At 39.3% G+C, this 23,322-nt stretch overlaps 1 protein-coding gene across 5 annotated transcripts in view; it reads right to left on the bottom strand.

The window, feature by feature from the left end:
* The window catches only part of CD55 (CD55 molecule (Cromer blood group)), a 29,573-nt gene extending 6,538 nt beyond the window's left edge, over nt 1-23,035 (bottom strand). For 2 of the 5 annotated variants that reach the window (XM_065938309.1, XM_065938310.1), the window contains exons 1-8: nt 22,805-23,035; nt 21,887-22,069; nt 20,312-20,503; nt 18,865-18,964; nt 17,786-17,871; nt 13,326-13,514; nt 9,015-9,071; nt 7,947-8,030 (exon numbers count right to left, since the gene is read on the bottom strand). In XM_065938309.1, coding sequence (XP_065794381.1) covers nt 7,947-8,030; nt 9,015-9,071; nt 13,326-13,514; nt 17,786-17,871; nt 18,865-18,964; nt 20,312-20,503; nt 21,887-22,069; nt 22,805-22,904 — 991 coding nt within the window. In that variant the 5' untranslated portion in view covers nt 22,905-23,035. Of the gene's footprint in view, nt 1-3,433; nt 4,498-7,946; nt 8,031-9,014; nt 9,072-13,325; nt 13,515-17,785; nt 17,872-18,864; nt 18,965-20,311; nt 20,504-21,886; nt 22,070-22,804 lie in introns of those variants that run through there. The other 3 variants (XM_065938306.1, XM_065938307.1, XM_065938308.1) reach the window with 3 other exon arrangements.
* Between the last annotated feature and the right edge of the window lie 287 nt (nt 23,036-23,322).

Below are 23,322 nucleotides of genomic sequence, written 5' to 3'. Positions count from 1 at the left end.
AGATTACTCAAACTAAATTTGTATTAGATGGGTATTATATAAATATATAATTATCTCCATTCCTGAACAACCCATATCAGAATGAGGCTTGCCTCCTTTCCAGAAGAAATGTGGATTCACCCAGTCATTTCAAAAGGCCTCAATTATACACATGCCATGAAGTGGAAATGCACTCTTTATACTGTGAAAAACTAAGAAAGCTGTGAGCAGGTTGTGTTCTTCCTTATAATCCTATTTGACATAAAAGCATAATTAAATAAGCATGTGATGTTTAAAAAAAAAAGTACTTTAGATATTTCACTGAGCATTCTTTTAATTTTTTTTTTTCTTTACTATTGCTAATTGCTACAAGCGGCTTATGAGTGTCACAACACAGGATTTCAGCAATGAAGGGAATAAAGGTCAGGTTAGGTCAGTAGCTCAGTCGTGTCCGACTCTTTGCGACTCCATGAACCACAGCATGCCAGGCCTCCCTGTCCATCAGCAACTCCCAGAGTCCGCCCAAACCCATGTCCATCGAGTCAGTGATGCCATCCAACCATCTCATCCTCTGTCGTCCCCTTCTCCTCCTGCCCACAATCCCTCCCAGCATCAGGGTCTTTTCTAATGAGTCAACTCTTCACATGACACGGCCAAAGTATTGGAGTTTCAGCTTCAGTCCTTCCAATGAACACCCAGGACTGATCTCCTTTAGGATGGACTGGCTCGATCTCCTTGCAGTCCAAGGGAAAACTCTCAAGAGTCTTCTCCAACACCAGAATTGAAAAGCATCAATTCTTCTGTGCTCAGCTTTCTTCACTAGCCAACTCTCACATCCATACATGACCAGTGGAAAAACCATAGAATTGACTAGACAGACCTTTGTTGGTAAAGTAACGTCTCTGCTTTTTAATATGCTGTCTAGGTTGGTCATAACTTTCCTTCCAAGGAGTAAGCGTCTTTTAATTTCATGGCTGCAATCACCATCTGCAGTGATTTTGGAGCCCCCCAAAATAAAGTCTGACACTGTTTCTACTCTTTCTCCACCTATTTCCCATGAAGGGATGGGACCAGATGCCATGATCTTAGTTTTCTGAATGTTGAGCTTTAAGCCAACTTTTTCACTCTCCTCCTTCACTTTCATCAAGAGGGTTTTTAGTTCCTCTTCACTTTCTGCCATAAGGGTGGTGTCATCTGCATATCTGAGGTTACTGATAATTCTCCCAGCAATCTTGATTCCAGCTTGTGCTTCCTCCAGCCCAGCATTTCTCATGATGTAGTCTGCATATAAGTTAAATAAGCAGGGTGACAATATACAGCCTTGACGTACTCCTTTTCCTATTTGGAACCAGTCTGTTGTTCCATGTCCAGTTCTGACTGTTGCTTCCTGACCTGCATACAGGTTTCTCAAGAGACAAGTCAATGCCAAAGAATGCTCAAACTACCACACAATTGCACTCATCTCACACGCTACTAAAGTAATGCTCAAAATTCTCCAAGCCAGTCTTCAGCAATACATGAACCGTGAACTTCCAGATGTTCAAGCTGGTTTTAGAAAAGGCATCAGAACCAGAGATCAAATTGCCAACATCCGCTGGATCATGGAAAAAGCAAGAGAGTTCCAGGAAAACATCTATTTATGCTTTATTAAAGGGAATAAAAGCAACACTTATAAATAATCAGGACTATCTTAATTGTTAAATTTGAGCTGTACAGCTCTAGGAGAATTTTTCCACCCTTTCAAGCACTGAGTGCTGAAGAAACTAATCACCTCCCTCTACTCACGTGCCGAATGGCCGTGTGACCTTGAGCAAGTTAAGAATCTTGCGCAGCCGCAGTTCTCTGTTACAAGGTTCTCACAGCTACGCTACAGGACCGGTGTGAGAAGTAAGTGAAATAACACACAGGCGTGTCTCCCTGCAGTCCTCACCATGACCCAACATGCACATGTCACTCTAATAAAGGACTATCTAATTCTTTGGTGTGGCCAGAGGGAGCAATAAAATTGTCAGACATCCGTCTCAGAAAGATGATAGTGACAAAATAAAAAAGAATTCTTAAAGCTGAGATTTACCCAATTTTTGGCACTATGCCAAGTAGTTTTCACAACCATTATTCCATTAAGCTTCCAAGACTTTAAACAGGAATCATGATCACCATCTCATAAATGAGAAAATTGAGACTCAGAGAGATTAAGTAAATCACTTGGGTTGAGTAATTACTAAATGGAAAGAAAAAAAAATCCAAAACAGGATTCAAACCAAGGTCTGACTGATTCCAAAGCACAAGTCGTCCTTCTATAAAATACTGTCAACAAAAACAGACAGAAAATTCCACAATTATGTACAGCATGTATTCTCAGTGGGGTTGGTATCATCCCTAAAGGGGAAAAAGTGGTTTTTTTTTTTTACTTTTTTACATATAAAGTACAGATGTGCATACAATACATAAATAGATTTATATTATATCTGTAGTATTAATATTTTATAGGGATGATTAGGGGGAAAAAAGCCTTACAAGATCCTTGAGGGGGAGAGGGTAATAATGAAAAAAAAAGAAAAAAAATTGTTTTTGGAAAATACACTAGTACACAGCAGAGAATAGCTTTACAAATCACCTCGCAGGGATATCCCTGGAGGTCCAGTGGTTAAGAATCTGCCTTCCAAAGCAGGGAATGAGGGTTTGATCCCGGGACAGGGAACTAAAGATCCCACATGCTTTGGGGCAACTAGGCCTCAGTCAGATGCCCATGGGCAGCAAACTGTAAAGCCCTCACACCACAGCGAAGATCTCACAGGTGGCAACTGAGGCCTGACACAGTCAAAAACAAATAAACAAATAAAATGTTTGAAGAAAACCACAAGGCAGGCCTCACTTACACAGCAGATAAAGCTCTGAGATGAGCAGTCAGTCTCTATTTCTTGGCAAAATTAAACAGGAAAATATTCAAAGTTTTTGCATTCAAATGCAAAGTTCTAATATCATTTGTGTCACTCATGTCCTTTGCAGTAGAATCAATAAAAGCAATTTCCTTGTTCTAGAGTTTATCTTTAAAATGAGAAAAGTGACCTCATTCACAGACTATTTAAGAAGTAAAGATAATTTTCAGGTTTATGTTTTACAAGTATAAGATCCCAAAGAAAAATATTACCATATGTCTGATATAAGAGGGAAGGAATTCCTCTTTTTTTTGAGCACAGGTTGGAATTATAACTAACTCTAACGGAAAGTTTCTGGAAAATCACACAATATATACTTAAAGAATTTTAGAGAAAATAATAAGCACCTCAAATCTTCACTGAATGCCACTGAGCTGGTAAGAAAAAGCTTATCTATTAAATTTTAAGATCATCTATTAAAAATGTCATTAAGCCATTAGATCATGAGATTTTCACTTGAATGTATTTATTTTTATTTAAAATATAGAAAGGACAAAGTGAATTGCAACTGTTGGAATCTTTCAAAATAAATCTTTTAGCTTAAAAGAGGTTTGCCTAAAACATAAAAACTGTAATAAGTAACAATGAAAATAATAAAAGCAAGTATTACTTTCAGTTTCATAGTCATATGGCTAATTCATGCATGCATAAGATGAACTTTTAGCTTATAAACACATAAATCAAAGTGCTTTTTAAAAATTTTTATGTGTATTTTCCATTAGACATTACTTATCAATATGCCAATTTAGCTGTATTGCTTCTTAACAGACATTTCTTTCACCATCTCATTAATCTTGTAAATACATAACATCAGATGATATATTTACAAACAAAAAAGGACTGGACCGAATGATAGAAGAAATTGCAACAGGTATGTTTTTGGTCTCATGCCCACAACAACAGAGTATTTTTTGGAGAAACTTTACTTTAAACCACTGACAGGGAAGGGAAAAGGAAGAAGATATAACCAAAAGTAACATTCTTTGTTTTACTTGAGATAGGACAAATCTAGAAATAGTCAGTGAGTAGTTTATGATTAATTATAAAACACTTGAGGATAAAAACTGTATTGATAACTCTCTCCTTTTGTGATTCTTAGGCACTAGAAGGAGATGCAGTGAGCCACTAGACAAGCAATAATACTTGACTGATTGGCCAAATGATTTGAAGTTGTCCTAAAATTACCCTGGAACAAGAACACGGTGGGAAATGTTAACATACTGAATACTCTAACATACTGAGTACCTAATGGTGCCCGCAAACATGTCAGTAAGATGCCTTTACCTGTTTTCTTTTTGGCACCCACACATACTGTATTCTGATAGTATCCCTAAGACAGTATCACCAACTCAATGGACATGAATTTGACCAAACTCTGGGAGATAGTGGAGGGCAGAGGAAATTGACATGCTACAGTCCATGGGATCACAAAGAGTTGGTCACGCCTTAGTGACTGAACAGCAACAACAAAGACAGTATAAAAACCATATTCTTTTCCAGGAATTATATATCCAAAAGCGATGACAAATTCTGCGAACTCTCAGAGAGACACACTTACCCGATGCAATGATGCTACCAACTAAAGAAGGAAAAAAGCAAAGAATTACAAAAGTAAAATGCTTTAAAGTCATTGATTTGCTAGCAATTTAATAAATATATGTTTATCAATCAACTGTACTTAAAGTTCAAAAGTAACTAAAAGAAACAATTATAAATAAATTAATGAAGGCAATCATATTACTAACAATCAAGTAACACACATCAGTATCTATTTCTATTAAACAAGGGCTTCTCTGGTAGCTCAGATGGTAAAGCATCTGCCTACAATGTGGGAGACCCGTGTTCGATCCCTGGCTCAGGAAAATCCCCTGAAGAAGGAAATGGCAACCCACTCCAGTATTCTTGCCTGGAAAATCCCATGGACTGAGGATCCTGGTACGCTACAGTCCATGGGGTCGCAAAGAGTCGGACACGACTGAGCGACTTCACTTTCTTTTCTTTCTATTAAAGTCAGCCAACAATAGAAACATAAAATGTGATTAAAGAGCTATTGAATACTGAAATAAACACTATGTAAATTTGGTTATATGACTTGATGGCAAATCAAGGTTACTGTAAGGACTAACACTGACAAATGGAAGGTGCATGGTACATGCCACTCTGGATCACACTCAGTAGTAGCTACTACTATTTTTTCAATAAGAGCAGAAAAGGCATACAATATTTAAAGGGTAAATTAATTGTATATAAGAGAGAAATTCGATCCCAAATGTTCACTGTATTTTTATTATAATCATTTAAAATAATTGAAAAGTTTAAGCTAATTTGTTAAATTATCTTATATTCATGCAGAAAAAAAGTATTGCAACACAGTTAGCTCTATAACAAATTTATACTAAGTGAACTTGTTTCTCTTCACTTTGCCCTATTAAACCTATATATTCAACCAAAAATTTTTAGGGCGAGAGATGTTATAAAATTTTAAGAAGTCAGTAACCACATATAAATGTTAAAATTAATGAACTGAATCTAAGTGGATCAATATAAGCCACAAAAGCAATGTTGAGTGCAAAAGGTCAAGTTAGGTAATGAAACATATGACATACTGTTTACATAAATTATAAAAAACATGCAAAGCATTAAGGTAGCATAAGAATAAAGACACAGAGAGGAAGCTTACACAATGAGGTACTATCTCACACCGATCAGAATGGCCATCATCAAAAAGTCTACAAACAGTAAATGCTGGAGAGGGTGTGGAGAAAAGGGAACCATTCCACACAGTTGGAGGGAATGCAAATTGGTACAGTCACCATGGAGGGTCCTTAAAAAACCTAGAATAGTGTTGCTGTGTGTGCGCTTAGTCGCTCAGTCGTGCCCGACTCTGCGGCCCATGGACTCCCGCCAGGCTGCTCTGTCCATGGGGATTCTCCAGACAAGATCACTGCAGTGGGTTGCCATGCCCTCCTCCAGGTGATCTTCCCAACCCAAGGATCGAACCCAGGTCTCCTGCACTGTAGGCAAATTCTTTACCATCTGAGCCATCAGGGAAGCCCAAGAATACTGGAGTGGGTAGCCTATCCCTTCTCCAGGGGATCTTCCCGACCCAGGAATCAAACCGGGGTCTCCTGCATTGCAGGCAGATTCTTTACCAGCTGAGCTACCAAGAAAGTCCAGTTGCCATATGATCCAATACTCCTGAATATAGATCCAGAAAAGATAAAAATTCTAATATGGAAAGCTACATGCACCCCAATGTTCACTGCACAATAGAGAAGACATGGAGGCAGCCTAAATGTCCATCGGCAGAGGGATGGATAAAGAAGATGTGGTACATGTACACAAGGGAATATTATTCAGCCATAAAGAGAATGAAATAATGTCATTTGCAGCAAAATGGATGAACCTTTAGATTGTCACACTGAGTGAAGTAAGTCAGACAAAGAGAACTATCATAAGATAGCACGTATTGTGAAATCTTAAAAAAAAAATGACACAAATGAATTTATTTACAAAACAGAAACAAACTCACAGACTTAGAACACAAAATTTATGGTTACCAAAGGGGAAAGGTTGGAGGGAGAGAGAAATTAGAAGGTTGGGATTTATACATGCAAGTTGAGTCACTTTGCCGTATGGAAGAAATGAACACAACATTGTAAATCAACTATACTTTGATAAAAAAAATTTTTAAAGAAGCAGGCAGGAATTGAAGTTCGCTTTTTAAAAAGGGGAACTAATTGGAGTGAGATCTTGTGTATTTGACCTTTTACCTAAAGGAATAAAGAAACATACAAATGAAATTTCAACAATAATATCTGTAATGTTTTAAGTTCTTAAAGATTGTGACTAATGGCCAAATGAGCTTGAGTATGGCAGTTTATGAAATCTGGACAACGTACAGAAAAGTCAACAATGATAACTATCTGAAGACACGAAAGAACAAACTAACTCAAGAAGAAATAAATCAAAACAGAGAGCTCAGGCAGCAGATGAGCTGCAGGGAGTGGGATCTGCCTGCATGCAGCAGGGAGAAATCCCTAGGCCACCCGGCACAGAGAGCGGAAAGCCACAGTTTCACTGGCTGGAGAAGTCAGAGAACAGAGTTCAGAATCGACAGAGCATCTGGAAATTGAGGGGCTGATGCTGCTCTGTTTCTTGACATATGTGGCAGTTACACTGATATTTGCTTTAGGAAAGTTATTAAGCCTTTATGTATATTTTTTACAATTTTCTGTGTGCTGATGTCAGCAAAAAGTTAAAATAATTTTAAAAATTGTCTCTTGGCTCAGTCCTATTGAGATTATATATATATAAACAAATGGATAAAAACAACCAAAAATCCACATATCTCTATTAGAGAACAAGAGTGTCTATAAAAATGGCTATTCATTAAGCAAGTTATAAAATAAGAAGATATCCTGGTGGTCTGAAAAAGCATTAATTAGTTAGATGGGTTTCATTCACTCAGTAAGTTTTCCTTAAATCTAAAGCATATGTTACTCTGCTTTCATAAAAAACTGTCATTTAAAGAGTTAATCTGAAAGATTTCAAAGAACTCTGTGTTTTTAATTACTTAGAAGATACTATTAAGGTACTTAACCAAATCAGAAACTCTAGGGAACCTGGAGAGTTCCTTTAGCATGCTTGAGGGATGGGTCACTGTCACTGAATCAGACCTAGAAATCAACCTAAAGGATTATACATACTTGGTTCTTTGAAGGATCATGAGGAATTCAGTGACTCCCTAAAGCTAACATGAAAGCAGCATTTTTTTACTGACCTTAATTTAGAATTGCTTTTATGACACCACAACCTTTTTCTATATCATTGCAAAAATATTTCTTTCTTAAAGGTATGCTCTAGCACAATCCAAAGTTAGCCTCTGTAGAAAGTCAGAACATTGCTATGAAGAAACTCTCCCTACAATAAACCAGAGACTACTTAATTTTTTAACCCTGATGAATTTGAAATTTCTACCATGGCACATAAAAGCCATATGTGGAAACCTGAACTGAGTTAACTGACCTGAAGGAGTGCTTCCTCTTCCTTTAGGTGTGCTTGTTGTATGAAAACGCGGGCTTGTCCTGGGAACAGCTGTGCTTTTTGCTGCTGTAACATGAGCAGAGGTCAATCTTTGTGTTATACGGAGACCCTTAGTCGTATGTATAAAAGTGGACTTCTGTGTAGCTTTCAGATTCTGTGTAAGTAAAGATTTTGCTGGGGTGAATCTTTGGGTTGTTGGTGTGGTTGTAGAAGCATTTGCCATGATGGGATTCTGAGCTGCTGTAGAGACAGTGTTTGATATTGGGGAATTCCAGGCTGTCGTGGCGGAATCATTTGCTGTGGAAGGTTTCTGAGGAGGTGATGGGACCTTTGTAGCTGGTACATTTACAGTGGTGTATGTCTGAGAAACTATTGTGGGCTTTGTAGCTGAAGAATTTATTGTGATGAGTTTCTGAGGAGTTGGTGGGGTTTCTGTAGCTGGAACATTCACTGTGGTGGGTTTCTGAGGAGTTGGTGATGTTTCTGTAGCTGGAACATTTACAGTGGTGGGTTTTTGAGGAGTTGGTGATGTTTCTGTAGCTGGAACATTTACAGTGGTGGGTTTTTGAGGAGTTTGTGGGGTTTCTGTAGCTGAAATATTTATAGTGGTGGGTTTCTGAGGAGTTGATGAGATTTCTGTAGCTGGAACATTTACAGTGGTGGGTTTCTGAGGAGTTTGTGAGGTTTCTGTAGCTGAAATATTTATAGTGGTGGGTTTCTGAGGAGTTGATGAGATTTCTGTAGCTGGAACATTTACAGTGGTGGGTTTCTGAGGAGTTGGTGGGGTCTCTGTAGCTGAAATATTTATAGTGGTGGGTTTCTGAGGAGTTGATGAGATTTCTGTAGCTGGAACATTTACAGTGGTGGGTTTCTGAGGAGTTTGTGGGGTTTCTGTAGCTGAAATATTTATAGTAGTGGGTTTCTGAGGAGTTGGTGGGGTTTCTGTAGCTGAAATATTTATAGTAGTGGGTTTCTGAGGAGTTGGTGGGGTTTCTGCAGCTGAAACATTTACAGTGGTGGGTTTCTGAGGAGTTGATAAGACTTTGGTACCTGGAACATTTACTTCAATGGATTTCAGAACTGTTGGTACGACATTGTAAAAAGTTTCTGTAGAAGAAAAATGTTATAATAAAATTAGGTAAATAATGCTGTCCAAGTTAAGATTTAGGAACCAACTGTTTGCTCTGACTCTTCTCTTTCCCCACAAATATCTAAGTAAGACTTTTAGGAAACCAAGTATCCTCATGTCTTTCCCAAGGAACTGAAAATGCTATATATTATCTTTGCTTTGAAATAAGTTGCACCTATAGGCAACACCAAAGTAATATTGAGATTCTTAAAACTGTTTTCTATTTGAAAAAGGAAATCAAAGTCAGAACTGGCAATGATCTCATTCTTAATACCCCTCAAATAAAGAGTTTTTCTCATAAATTGTCCTCTTTCCCTCATGCCAAGACCAAAGAAGAACAGGATGCAACCTTGAACCAACAAAGATAAGCACAACATAGTCACTTTTTCCAAAGCAGCAGGACATGTTAATGACCTTGGGAACTTGTTTTGTTTCACTTCTCTTTTAAAGCAATAAATTCAATCAGACTACAGTAAATCCCTTTTCTCCTCTTGTGTTGGTTACCAACTTTACATAGAAAAATAGTTTAGTTCCCCTTTGGATTTTAGGTGAGATAACAAATATCTGAAGTGCAAATTTAGTGAAGACCTTATTCTGAGAGTCACCAATCTAACATTAGAATTTTAGGTCTATTTGACTTTGGATTGCTGATCCAATCTCCCTCATAAGGCAGTACTGAGCAGCGTGTAAGCCTGTTTGACCACATATTAGAGACTGCTGTCAACTTCTCTAAGCTTCAGTTTTCTCATCTGTAAAATGAATGAGTTTCCAAAAAGTTTCGCTATGAGGTGCCTGCAGATGATTTTGTTTTTATTCTGCTTAGAGTCCTGAAGGTTTTTGGAATCTCTTGGTTGATATACTTCATCACTTTGGGAAATTTTTCAGTCATTATCTCTTAGTATATTTCTTATACTTCTCTCCCTCTCTCTTTCTCTCCCCTATTTTTTTTATCATAACTAGAACAGTCATATCTCTAATGTCGTCAAATTTGGTCTGTATTTAACTTTATTTTTCTCTTTGTCCTTCAGTTTTAATTAACCTTTCTTCCATCTACCATCTCCTGCTATGTCCAAATTGCTGTTAAACCTATCTACTATGCTGCTCAGCTACTATATTTTCCTATTGAACAATGTCTATTTTACTCCATTTTATAGACTCCAAATCTCTGCTGAAGTTCTCTATCTTTTCTGTTAGTATCTTGAATATATTAATCACTTAAAGTCCTTGTCTGCTAACTCAATTATCTAGATTTTTCTTATTTGTTTTTCATTTCTCCTAATTTGATTATAATTTCTTACATCTCTCCACAGCTCATAATTTTTATTATATGCAACACATTGTATAAAATTCAGATGATATGATCTTCCAAAGGGAGAGTACCCTCCTCTGATAGGCAGATTGGTTTGCGGTGACCACATCCTGACCAATGAGGACCGAGCTGGGTTACAGTTTTCCCATATGACACAGCCTACTTCTGCTCTTGCCTCTGCTTCTTGGAAGCGGATCTTTCTTCCTCAGCCCCGAGAGACTGTGGGTAATCCAAGTCTATGCTTCAGCAGTACACTCTCTAGCAACACAACCTCTCTCTCCACAAAGCTTCAAAATGAGCTTAAATGTTATAAGAAGGATGCTGGCTGTATGCTTGATAAAAGCCTGTTCTTGTGATGGGTCTGTTGTCCAAATACCATAAGGGTCAGGAAGATCTCATTTTGTACTTTGGCAGCTTGGGGTCTAGCTCCCCAGTCTCATCTGCATTCCTAGAAATCGGCAAATGGCTCTTAGGAAAAACTCGGTCAGCATTTGAGGATTTCCAGTTTCTAGTGTGTTATCCTAGCTAACCACAACGACCAAGAGCAATGGTCTTTTATCTGGCTCAAGACAGATCCTCAGCCTACGTGCACATCAGAATCGTTTGCCTTCACTTGGAATTTTAGCTCATTCAGCCCTAGTTATTCCCCTGAGGGAACAATTTTTGCCTTTAAAATATGGTTTTTAAAAATAATCTACCCAGGTTTTGTAGTTATTGTCATGCCGGCATTGGCCTGCCATGACATCCTTGAGCATTACCACAGAACTATAAATTCTAAATAGCTGATTATTTAATAAAATAGGGGAAATAAATATGAAGTGGATCATATGGCTAAATTTTAAAATGTCAAAATTTACTCACTTTAAATGAATTCAAACAATTAAATGAAATTTCCGCCCTTTAACTATCACATCTCCACATCATAATAACTGTTATCATTAATGGTACAGAGAACAAATATGCAATATTACTGGGACAGTAAATTGGTACAGTTTCTTTTGAAACAATATTGGTAACATCTCTCAAAAGTTTAAATGAATATATCTTTTATATTGTAATTACACTGCAAGGAATTTATTGTAAAAAATGTACTTGTACAGATATAAGGAACACAATAACATTTACTGTAAAACTTTTTTAAAATAATTTTTTAAAAACTAGAACAGATACTAAATTCCATTCAACAGGAGACGGGTTAAGTAAATAATATATGTATATAATTAATATGATTTTAAAAAGAAATATGTGTATGTATATTTATTTCCTAGAATAAAACACAAAAATTTGTAAACAGTGGCTACTTCTGAGGGTAGGATTAGAAGAGACTTTTGCTTCTCATTTTATATAATCATCAACATGGTTTTAACATTGTGCTGTGCTTAATCATTCAGTCATGTCCAACTCTCTGTGACCCCATGGACTGTAGCCCGCCAGGATCCTCTGCCCATGGGGATTCACCAGACAAGAATACTGGAGTGGGTTGCCATGCCCTCCTCCACAGGATCTTCCCAACCCAGGGATCAAGCCCAGGTCTCCTGCATTGCATGTGGATTCCTTACTGTCTGAGCTACCAGGGAAGCCCAAGAATACTGGAGTGGGTAGCCTATCCCTTCTCCAGGGGAATTTCCCAATCCAGGAATCAAACTGAGGTCTTCTGCATTGCAGGTAGATTCTTCACCAGATGAGCTACCTGGGAAGCCTAGTTTTAACACGACTTCATAATATTCATGTATACCACTTATATGAAAAAATTACTATTAATAAGCAACGCTATTTAAAAACCATGCTACTAAAATTCACATATAATTATAAAAAGTAGCATTTGTTTGAGTTATACTGGCATTTGAATATGATACTGCTTAAATAAATGCCACCTCCTAGGAAAGTTCTAGAAATGTAAAGAAGAGAGCATTGTCAATAAGAGAGAAATTCTGGAGGCAGAAAACAATACAATTCAATGAAGTCAACAGGTGGGCAAGAGTTTCTCTTTGTTGTCACAACATACAAGATCATTATTTAGATCCTCCAGCTCAATCTAAGATTTCCTCTCAATTAAATAAACCAATTTATACACTTTTTTTAAACAAGAATATATCTATATTAACTTATTGGAAGTAACATGGTAAGAATCAGCAAATATAAGCTAATTCACTAAAAACACAAGACATATGTGTGTGCATATAAGTATATATGTATATATAAATATATATATGTATATAAAATACATCTCCATCATACTCTGCAGTTCAAGCAGTAAAGAATCCACCTGCAATGCAGGAGACACAGGAGACCTGGGTTTGATCATTGGGTCAGGAAGATCCCCTGGAACAGGAAACGGCAATCCACTCCAGTATTCTTGCCTAGAAAATACCATGGACAGAGGAGCCTGGTGGGCTGTAATCCATAGGTCACAAAGAGTCAGACATGACTGAGTATGCACACACCTGCACTATTACACAAATACATATACTCACAGAGGTCATGTGTGTAGTATTTGTATTTTACCATACAGTGGCTCAGCAGTAAAAGAATCTGCCTGTAATGCAGGAGAAGTGGAGACTCAAGTTTGATTCCTGGGTCGGGAAGATCCCCTGGAGAAGCAAATGGCAACCCATTCCAGTATTCTTGCCTGGAGGATCCCATGGACAGAGGAGTCTGGCAGGCTATGGTCCATGGGGTCGCAAAAAGTAAGACACGACTAAGCAACTAAACAACAACAGCAACAGTACATGTTCTCCACATTGGTGCTTCTTCCTTTTGGAAGTCATAGACCCCCTCGTAGAGTCTACTCCCCAGAAAAATGCAAATATGCATATGTGCAACATTTTACATTCATTTCTCAGGGAGTTTGTATACTCTCTGAAGCCCATATACAGACCCAAGGGTAAGGATAAACAGAAATGTAACTTCGCAAACTGATTACCTTTGCATTGAGGTAGGGGGCCACTCCATGCTCCTTGGTCATCTTCTTCCGTACAATAGATAGAGCTCTCTCCATGTAGGGTGAAGCCTTCCATGCATTTATATGTTACAGATTGTCCGTATGCATAACTGTTTTGTTTCTCTTGAATCATTCCATGGTCAACTTTTGGTGGTTCTGGGCATAAAATTTCTTTTAAAACATCATAACATATGTTAAATTAATTAAATCCACAAGATATTTTTATAAACAAGATTAAAATATGTTAAATATTTTATTTAAAAAGATTAAAATATACCATTCTTCTACTAAATTGAACATTTCATCTCAGAGAAAGCAAGGCATAGACTTCTATTTAAGGAGTAAAAGGACTTGAGTTTAAACTAAGATGTACCCTCCTGAGAGCAGAGAAGAGGGCTCTGCTTTTGATTTCAGGGAGAAACAATACTGAATGAAAGGAGCTGGGAATGTAAGTGGCATGCATAGGAAACAGAAATTTTGGATAGAGCAAAAGATTTTAAAAGTCAAAATTAGACTTTAATTTTCAGGATAAAAATTTTAAAGCATGTGTTGACTCTTGGCCTTTTATTTGAAGTAAATCTTACTGAGCAGCTGAATTTGTAAAGCAAATACAAGCAAAGTATTGATTGTTATATTATAAAAAGAAGTCTCTCCCTGGCAGCTTCCCTAATAAAATATTTGATGGGTCCACATTCTCTAGAGACATGAAGCTGTTCTTCTTGTCTTTTTTTTTTTAAGCAGGAAAGCAATGTGATCACATGTAGACGTCAAATTATATTACATCAAATACTCTTAAGTACCCAGACAATACTAGCTATTTATTAATTACTTTTAGGCCACTGATCAAAGCAGGGAACAAAAACAAGCTAATCCGATTTACACTGGGCTGAGTGGGTATTGACAACACACATTACCATCAGTTCAGTCCCAACAGTTTCCGAGCACCTAATACGTACTGGGCATTGTTCTATAAATAGAAGTATGACCAAGTAAGATACAGTTCCTCTGTCTTAAACTATAGTAGAAAGAGACATTCAAAGAGGTCGTGTCCATACAAAATGGTGAGGAATATCACAGAAGCGTGTACAGTGGTATTGAAAGAAAGAACAGCTAACCAGCCCGGGACTGTGGGTACAGTCAGGGAAAGCTGCGAGGAGAAATTCCAGAGCAAACTCTTAAGAAACAAAATAAAAGGGGTGGGGGCACTGAAGGGATTTCCCGGCAAAGGCAGCATCATAGGAATGATGTGGGGACATGAACAAGTCCGAGGTATCCAGACAACCTCAGCAGTTTGTGAAGGAGGAGGGCAAGACATAACATGTGGAGAATTGGATAGACTATGGCTAGATTTGTACACTATATGAAGGGGTTTAGACCTTGTACATTGTACATGATGAGGAGATACTATCAAGTCTCTTTCAAGAAGGAAAGAGACAAGTCACGTTTGTGTTTCAGGTGGATGACTGGGTTGAGGTTGGATAAAACACTAAAGGTGTGTGAGAATGCAGGCTGGAGGCCACTGCAGTCAGCATCACTTGAGCAAGTGGAACTCCTGCCTAGCTCCCACCTCGTGAAAGGCCATGCTCTTGCCCTCCTCTGTGTGTGCCTCTCTCTGCTGGATGGGGAACTGCAGGGCTGAGACAGTATGCTCAATGTGAGCTACTCCCCACCCCATCTAAATCATGCTCCAGGAACTGGTGCCCAGAACTCCCTGGGCCAACACTCCTTTCAGGGCTTTTCCTCGTCCATATTCTTGACAATAGTCTATACTGCTGAGGTGTCCACTTTTAGGCCAGAGTTCACGGAGTGGGGCTAAGGGTTACAGGGGATATGATTTGGGTGTGTAGGTTGACCAATCCATTTACAGGCATCAGAGACCCCTCACAGTGCGAGAAGGGGGCACCAACTTGAGAAAGGCTGAATCTTAGATTGAGTGAGTGAGTGAAGTCACACAGTTCAGTCCGACTCCTTGTGACCCCACAGACTGTAGCCTACCAGGATCCTCAGCCCATAGGATTTTCCAGGCAAGAATACTGGAGTGGGTGGCCATTTCCTTCTCCAGGGGATCTTGTGACCCAGGGATCAAACCTGGGTCTTGCACATTGTAGTCAGATGCTAGCACAGAGGCCCTGGGACCTCCATTTATACTCTTGTCCTAGGCCCTGAAAATGTTAGGAATAGCCCTTATTGAAAAGTCAAAATGAAGGCTAGTAAGCCATATTAAAAGTGTTATATATAGAAGATAAAATACAGCTTTGAGAAATACATTAAGGAGATAAAGGAAATAATATTTGGTGATTACAAGTGAGAGGTTAAGATAATGAGAGGGGCCTGGAAGGACAGATATTATATAGCAGCGACTGATTCTAGGCTAGTGTGTACTAGTCGTCAACTAAAATTATTTTTGAAAAGAAAATACTGGCAGAAAGATAGGAAAACAGGTGTTTCTGACACTGAGGCTTTCTTCAGAGGTGAACAAGTGTCACCTCTGATTGATGTATGACCAAGGAAAAGTTCTGAATATGTCCATTGTTCCTTCCTTCTTTGGATCCACACCTCCATATCCACATCCACACACGGACACCAATGCTGCCTCATGTGTTGATAAAGGCCTAGACTGCATACTTGAGATATGCTGTGTGCTCAGGCAAGGTCAAAAACCTCATTGCTTAAGAGTTTATACTTTCCACTTGAAGTTTTTAATGGAAAGTCTACACTAGGAGAAGTAGGGCTTTAATAGGGATAGTTGAAGACATGGGGTTGCTGAATGAAAAGGGCTCTTTCCCACAGAATAGAGATGTCAGTGATTGCAGAGTTGCAGAGTCAGGTAAGACAGTCAGAGCGGAAAATATGGACATCAGGGTTTTAACCACAGAGTTGAAGATGTTAGACAGAGAGCAAGATCTGGACTAGCTATAGGCAAACACAAAGAGAAATGGGGTTTGCAGTGCAAAAGCTCTTCTGTGCTGGAACACACGCTTGGTGTACACATTTCTGTGAAATTCATGACAGCAGTTGCTTATAAATACGTTGGCCTCAACTGGGAGACTGCTTGTCCAGACTTTGTGATAAGCTGTTGCCTCTGTCAGCAAAAAAGATACGGTCTAGCTCCTGCTTGGAGAAGGCAATGGCAACTCACTCCAGTACTCTTGCCTGGAAAATCCCATGGACGGAGGAGCCTGGTAGGCTGCAGTCCATGGGGTCGCTAAGAGTCAGACAAGACTGAGTGACTTCTGTTTCAATTTTCACTTTCATGCATTGGAGAAGGAAATGGCAACCCACCCCAGGGTTCTTGCCTGGAGAATCCCAGGGACAGGGGAGCCTGGTGGGCTTCCGTCTATGGGGTCGCACAGAGTCGGACACGACTGAAGAGACTTAGCAGCAGCAGCAGCAGCTCTTGCTTGCTTTCCATATTTGCTTTAGTATCATTTACAGAATGCCTAACTGGATGATGGAAATAGGAAAGGTGATGGCGGGTAGTAAGGATGGATACTTGAAAATAATAATGAAAAAGAGGAAGAAATAGTAGATATAGGAGGTGGGGTCCAAGGTGGGTGTGGCAAGAGCAAACTCCTGGGTGGCAAGGCTTCATTTCATTTGTCTTCTTATCAGTTGACCCCACACTTTCCCTACCAAAGAGTGTGATTCTTGTTAAATTACACTACATCTACTCAAGTTTCCTGCTCTTAATAACACCAAAACTTGAAATGAGCAATAATTTCAAAGAGGATGAGAGAAATAAAACCTACTTTTTAAAACACTGCACGTATCTACTCTGTTTCCAGGAGACATATGTCTCTAATGCACATATATCTAACTTGATATACCCTTTTAGGAAATTAATCTCTGTGCCCTCTTCCCTCTTGAGAAGATAGAATTTTCAAGTGCAGATATTTCTTCATTACTATGAATGCTTTTTTCTCTAAAGATAAAAGTATATCACGGTTTAAAACATTTCAACATAATTAGCTCAGTTAACAATCCTTAAAGGAGTCTAGTGTAAGTAACACTAGGTCTTAGAAGAATGACGGGTTTGAAATCAAGAGGTCTGGGTTAAGTGCCTACTTTGGCCACTTATTTTGGCATATAGGGTCAAGTCATAGAGACCTTCTAATGAATAGTATTTTAACCACCAAAAATTAAAAATTATGAAGGAGGGGGAAAAAAATCCGAAATCTATTTTATTTGACTGTTAGAAGGAATGATAAGATAATAAATGACCAAGCACAATATAAACCTTAGTTAATTTTTAATCCTATATCCTCATGGTTAATAAATTAAGAAGCATTACTAATAGAGTTATATAAACTAGGCAAAACATTCACACACTGGAAGGTGAGGGTACTACAAATATATACTGAGGGTGATTTTAAAGACCAAAAAGCAATTTATCATTGATTATTCAGTCCCACAGCAGAGTGCTTAGAATTTTTCAGTCTTACCTTGGCATTCTGGAAATTCATCAGTCCACCCAACAGTATCTCCCATAGCAGAACAGTAACTAGAAGCTGCACCAACTAATTTGTACCTAAAATAATGAGGGAAGGAAAAAACATTAAGTTCCATTCACACATATTTGACTTCCCTTAACTCCTTCAGAATAGCACCTTACAATATTTATTACACCAGTCGATAGAGACAAACAACAGTTGATAAAGGCTCATTTGGCAGTTTAAAGGAAAAGAAAAACTTATATCTAAAAGGGTGACATCAAAGATAAAAAAGTGTAAGATAAGCAAAATATTTTTTATTTGGGTAAGGCATATGTTGAATACAGATCCTTAAATCTTTTCTATTTCTGAGTTCTCAAAGATCAATATAGATTCCATAGAATAACAGAATGTACTTATATTTAAAGCATTTCAAAGTATCCCCAGATTTGTTATTAATGATCCAAATATCTGTGTTTAGTACAGGAGACAAATGATACTGGTAGCTTTATAAAGAACATGGACACACACACACAGAATAAAATATCATAGTTCAATTTACAGGTATTAAATGAGAAAATGAATATAAAGTTTTTAGCAGCACTTGAAACACTGATAATCCTCAATGACAATACCCCTTTCCCATATGTAGAGAACTTACAAAAGATCTTAGGTCAGAAGGATATTTTTACACTAAGAATGATTGTTTTTAACCCTTGATATTTTATAACAGATTATTTGCATACAAAGAAAACAAACAAATGCAAACTCATTATTTAGGTAAAGACTGGTTTCAACACTGAAAGATTTAATTTCTCCAAGGATCATCAACTTATCACAAGTTTTTTCCTCTACAAGTTACAGTTAAAATTTTATAATGAAATCTAACATTTGAGAGAATTGTGGTGGTATTATAAGAAATATTCCTTTTTTGCCCCATTTTACTAATTTTAACTGCAATGAGTTCATCATTGAGCAGAAGGGTAGTTTTATTGCTCTTAAACACTGGTCACAAATCGAAAAGTTTCCATCTTAAATCCTAATTTGTTTTCCCAGTTGTTAAATATAGTGTTTCATATGCTCAAACTTACCCTGTGTTACATGAAAAATAGATCTCCGCACCAAGTAGTATGTCAGTTGTTATATTGACATGACCATTTTCTATTTCTCTAGGCTTAGGACATGATCTTTCTAGGAAAGAATATAAGTTGATTTTTTTCATTAAATTATCAGGCACATCTATGCAAATTCACCATCTGAACCATTGCTATTACTTATCCAACTATTTAAATTGTACCTTCATTTGACCAGTTTCAAGAAAGCAACGTATTAGTCCATGGGGTCACAAAGAGTCAAACACGACTGAGCGACTTTCACTTTCTTCAAAATATACACTTAAGTCATTTTGCACCATGTTAAGTCGCTTCAGTCACATCCAACTCCGTGCGGCCCTGTGGACTGTAGCCTGCCAGGCTCCTCAGTCCATGGGATTCTCCAGGTAAGAATACTGGAGTGGGCCATTTCCTTCTCCAGGGGACCTTCCTGACCCAGGGATCAAACTCCTGTCTCTTAAGTCTCCTGCATTGGCAGGAGAGTTCTTTACCAATATTTCATTTTTAGGCTACTCCAGTACTCTTGCCTGGAAAATCCCATAGATGGAGGAGCCTGGCAGGCTGCAGTCCATGAGGTTGCTGAGTTGGACACGACTGAGCAACTTCACTTTCACTTTTCACTTTCATGCACATGGAGCAGGAAATGGCAACCCACTCTAGTGTTCTTGCTTGGAGAATCCCAGGGATGGGGGAGCCTGGTGGGCTCCCATCTATGGGGTCGCGCAGAGTCAGACATGACTGACGTGACTCAGCAGCAGAAGCAAACTAGGTTTAATCTTAAAGGTTTATACAGTGGTCATGTATGGATGTGAGAGTTGGACTATAAAGAAAGCTGAGCGCCAAAGAATTGATGCTTTTGAACTGTGGTGTTGGAGAAGACTCTTGAGAGTCCCTTGGACTACAAGGAGATCCAACCAGTCAGTCCTAAAGGAGATCAATCCAGGGTGTTCATTGGAAGGACAGATGTTGAAGCTGAAAGTATAATATTTGGCCACCTGATGCGAAGAGCTGACTCATTTGAAAAGACCCTGGTGCTGGGAAAGATTGAGGGCAGGAGAAGGGGATGGCAGAGGATAAGATGGTTGGATGGCATCATCGACTCAATGGACATGGGTTTGGGTGGACTTCGGCAGTTGGTGATGGACAGGGAGGCCTGGCGAGCTGTGGTTCATAGGGTCACAAAGAGTTGGACATGACTTAGTGACTGAACTGAACTGAAACCTTAAATGAAATCAGGGAGCAAAGTAATATTTCTAGCTCACAAGTAATTAGTTTGCCGAATTTAAAACAAATTGGTTCTAATGGTTCATTTAGGAATTGTTCTAAATAATAATATGTACACATAGACTTCCTCTATGAGTGAAGGAAGAAACATTTTTTCCCCAAACACCATGTGACTAAGATTACTCTTTAAAGCTGTACTCACTTTTACAAAATCCATCAGGTTTGGACCACATAAAATTCTGAAGACAAGTTATGTTTCCTGAGAGAGAAGGGTCCCTTATGTATCCTGGACGGCACTCATATTCCACAGTGGAACCTTCTGGGAAATAATTCTGTTGGATATAAGACTTTTTGAGAGATGCAAAACGTAGGCTGGTTGGAAAGTCACAGCTACCTGAAAGTATTAACAAAAGCAACAACAACAACAAATGAGTATCACTTGATGTTACAATCTCTGTCTAATTATCTGGTCCTTAGATCACTTTTTCTCGTATTTCTTTGTACATTTAGTATTCATATTAATGTCACTATGGCATTGATAGTGTATCAGCATATTCACATGTAAATTTTCATTCCCCAGTTACTAGAGCACTGTGAAGTAGATTTGGTACACTAAAGTCACTCTATCCACAACTCAGAAAGTATAACTTATTTAAGTTGCCTGGTATCATTCTGGCATTGACCCTATTAATGCCAATTCCCTTACCCTGTCCCATGTATCATAGGGATAGGTAAGAACCGGCATTTCCAGATCCCTGGGCTAGTGTCCTGGACAACAATAATAGCTAACAATAATAGCTAACATTTATTGAGTACTTGTAAATGTTTTACACATACAAACTCATTGAATCCTCAGGACAACCTATGGAGGCAAGGATCAGATGAGCCAATGGAGCACAGGAAATATTTAAAAACTGGAACCATCCAGACAAATTCGAATTTATAGTGGCATCATATAGTGTAAGGGGCATTAGATCTATAGTCAACAGACTCGCTGGCTCTTCTGCATAAGGAGCTCCTGATCCCAAGGAAGTTGTTTAACTGGGGGCTGCTTTCTCAACTGTAAAATGTGAATAAGTCCTTAACATCCTCAGGGAGTTGTTTGAAGAATTAGACAAAGTACTCTATGCAGAATAGTTATAAACACTAAAACATGATACATGTGCAAAGACATGTACTTCAACCTCCTGCCTTGGATCATGGATAAATAAAAACAAAATTAAAGCTGATTTCACACCTGATTTCAAAAAGTACTTGTGGCAGTTTCTATGCTCACTGTAGCTTCTATTGCTCCAAGTTGTTCAAATGCAGGAATTACATTTTATCTTTACATGTACATGTCAAGGCTAAACTAGGGAAATGCCTATAAAGATAGATTTTGAAATGAAAATTGAGAATTTTTAAAAATATCACCACAGAGTTGTACCGGGCAAGTCCTACAGAGGACTCTGTTATGTGTCTCAAGGTAACTGCCAAACATAGTTATAGGTAATGTACTCCCTAAACAGTACCTATTGTTTATTTTCGCTATTAATCAGTTCAAGATTTACAGTGTTAGGGGAAAAAACAAAAAACAAAAAACAACTGTTAATGAAGAGCAGGACCTATTCCAGGAAGTAATGCCATCAATTAGCTAGATTGTGAATTGCCAACAGGTATACCCAGGTGATTAATAATGCTAGAAAACTATCAATTACCAGTCATTCCAAAGAGGGATAAAATTAAACTTAAGAAACATTCCATTCCCATAACTTCTAAAATGAAATGAAGAACTTACGATTACAAAATTCAGCAAGCTCTGACCATTTATTATTTTGACAGACCACTGAGTCTGCCTTGCCAGGAACTTTTACAAAGCCTTTGTTACATTTGTAGGTTACTTTCTGTCCTTCAATAAAACTTGTAAGACTTCTCAAAGTTGCTTCGGCATTAGGTACATCTGGGGGAAGGCCGCAGTCACCTAGGAAGGAATAAACAAAACTGAAGGAAATACCACTTTTCAACTCACAGCAACATTCTTTTCCCAAGACAAATAAGGGCGGCAGCAAAGGCTTTTGATGCCTGCACAATATTTCCATCCAGTGCTGAGCTGACATATCAAGAACTTGCCAGGCTTCCTGTCTGCCAATTAATTCAAAACTAAAAGAAATTCCTGCCCCTCGTTATCATATACATACAGAGAGAGCTCTAGACTTCCACAGAGATGCTGTTTCGAGGCCCACAATACAGACAGATGCCCCCTTGGAACGTTACACCTGGAGGAGACGACGCGCAAACTTATAGCGCCAAGTCTGTGCTCGACTGGACCCTGTGGTGGGCAACGATCTGGCCTCCCAGCCTTAAGGAGATGCTGAGGATCCACTCTCTTCGACCTCTGCCTGTCTTTTTGGATTCTCGATGTTTGCCCATCTCCCCTCCATGGCTCCCTCCTAAAACCCTGCCAGCTGGGGTCCAGCATAGTAAACCTCCTAGTGGCAGGTGAGCAACGAAGAGCCCTTTCCGTCCCCAGGGATCGTGCCAGTAGGAGGGCTGACCCTTACAGGTGGAGGGCTCCGGGAACGATTAGGGATGCCCACACAGCTCACCCGCCGCGCTCCGCGGACCCCTCGGCTGTCGCGCCGAAGACCTCCACCCCTTCCACCCTGCCCGAAGGCTGAGCCGCAGCGGTGGGCTTGCGCCCCGGACCCCCACTCACCCGACGCAGCCGGAGGACGCAGGAGTAGCAGCAGCAGCTGCGGGCCCAGCCCGCCCAGCAGGCTCAGCAGCGCGCGGGCGCGCGGGCGCGCGGGGCTCATCGCGCGCGGGGACGGGGACCGGGCGCGGGCCTCCGCGGTGAAGACACAGCGGGCTGGAAACGGGAGCTGAAGTCTGGGCAGCGCTCTGAAGTTGAGCAATAAGTTAGATTAGCGCCCTGGGCGGGGCCGGGGCTCTGAATCACCAAAGGACTGCGAAGGAGATGAGTGGGCGAGGGCTTTTCTCACACCAGGTGCTGGGCGGGGTAAGGGCGGGAGCCCCATCTTCACGGGCCCCTGGGATCCGAAAAAGAGGAAAAAGAGGGGCCCGGGGCAGGGAAAGCAGCTCGCTGGGGCCGGACGCTGGGACTCTTGCTTTCTCTTTGCTAGGGTGGGGCCTGCTATGAGCCGCCGAGTGGAAATGCAAATATCTGCTTTCTTACGTAAACAAAGTAATAGGGGGAAAGGAGGCGAGAGGACT

The sequence above is a fragment of the Muntiacus reevesi genome, chromosome 5, assembly GCF_963930625.1.
Source record: "Muntiacus reevesi chromosome 5, mMunRee1.1, whole genome shotgun sequence".
In the NCBI taxonomy this organism is placed as follows: domain Eukaryota; kingdom Metazoa; phylum Chordata; class Mammalia; order Artiodactyla; family Cervidae; genus Muntiacus; species Muntiacus reevesi.
Note: the sequence above shows the minus strand (reverse complement) of the source record. Positions and strands in the feature narration are given on the sequence as shown.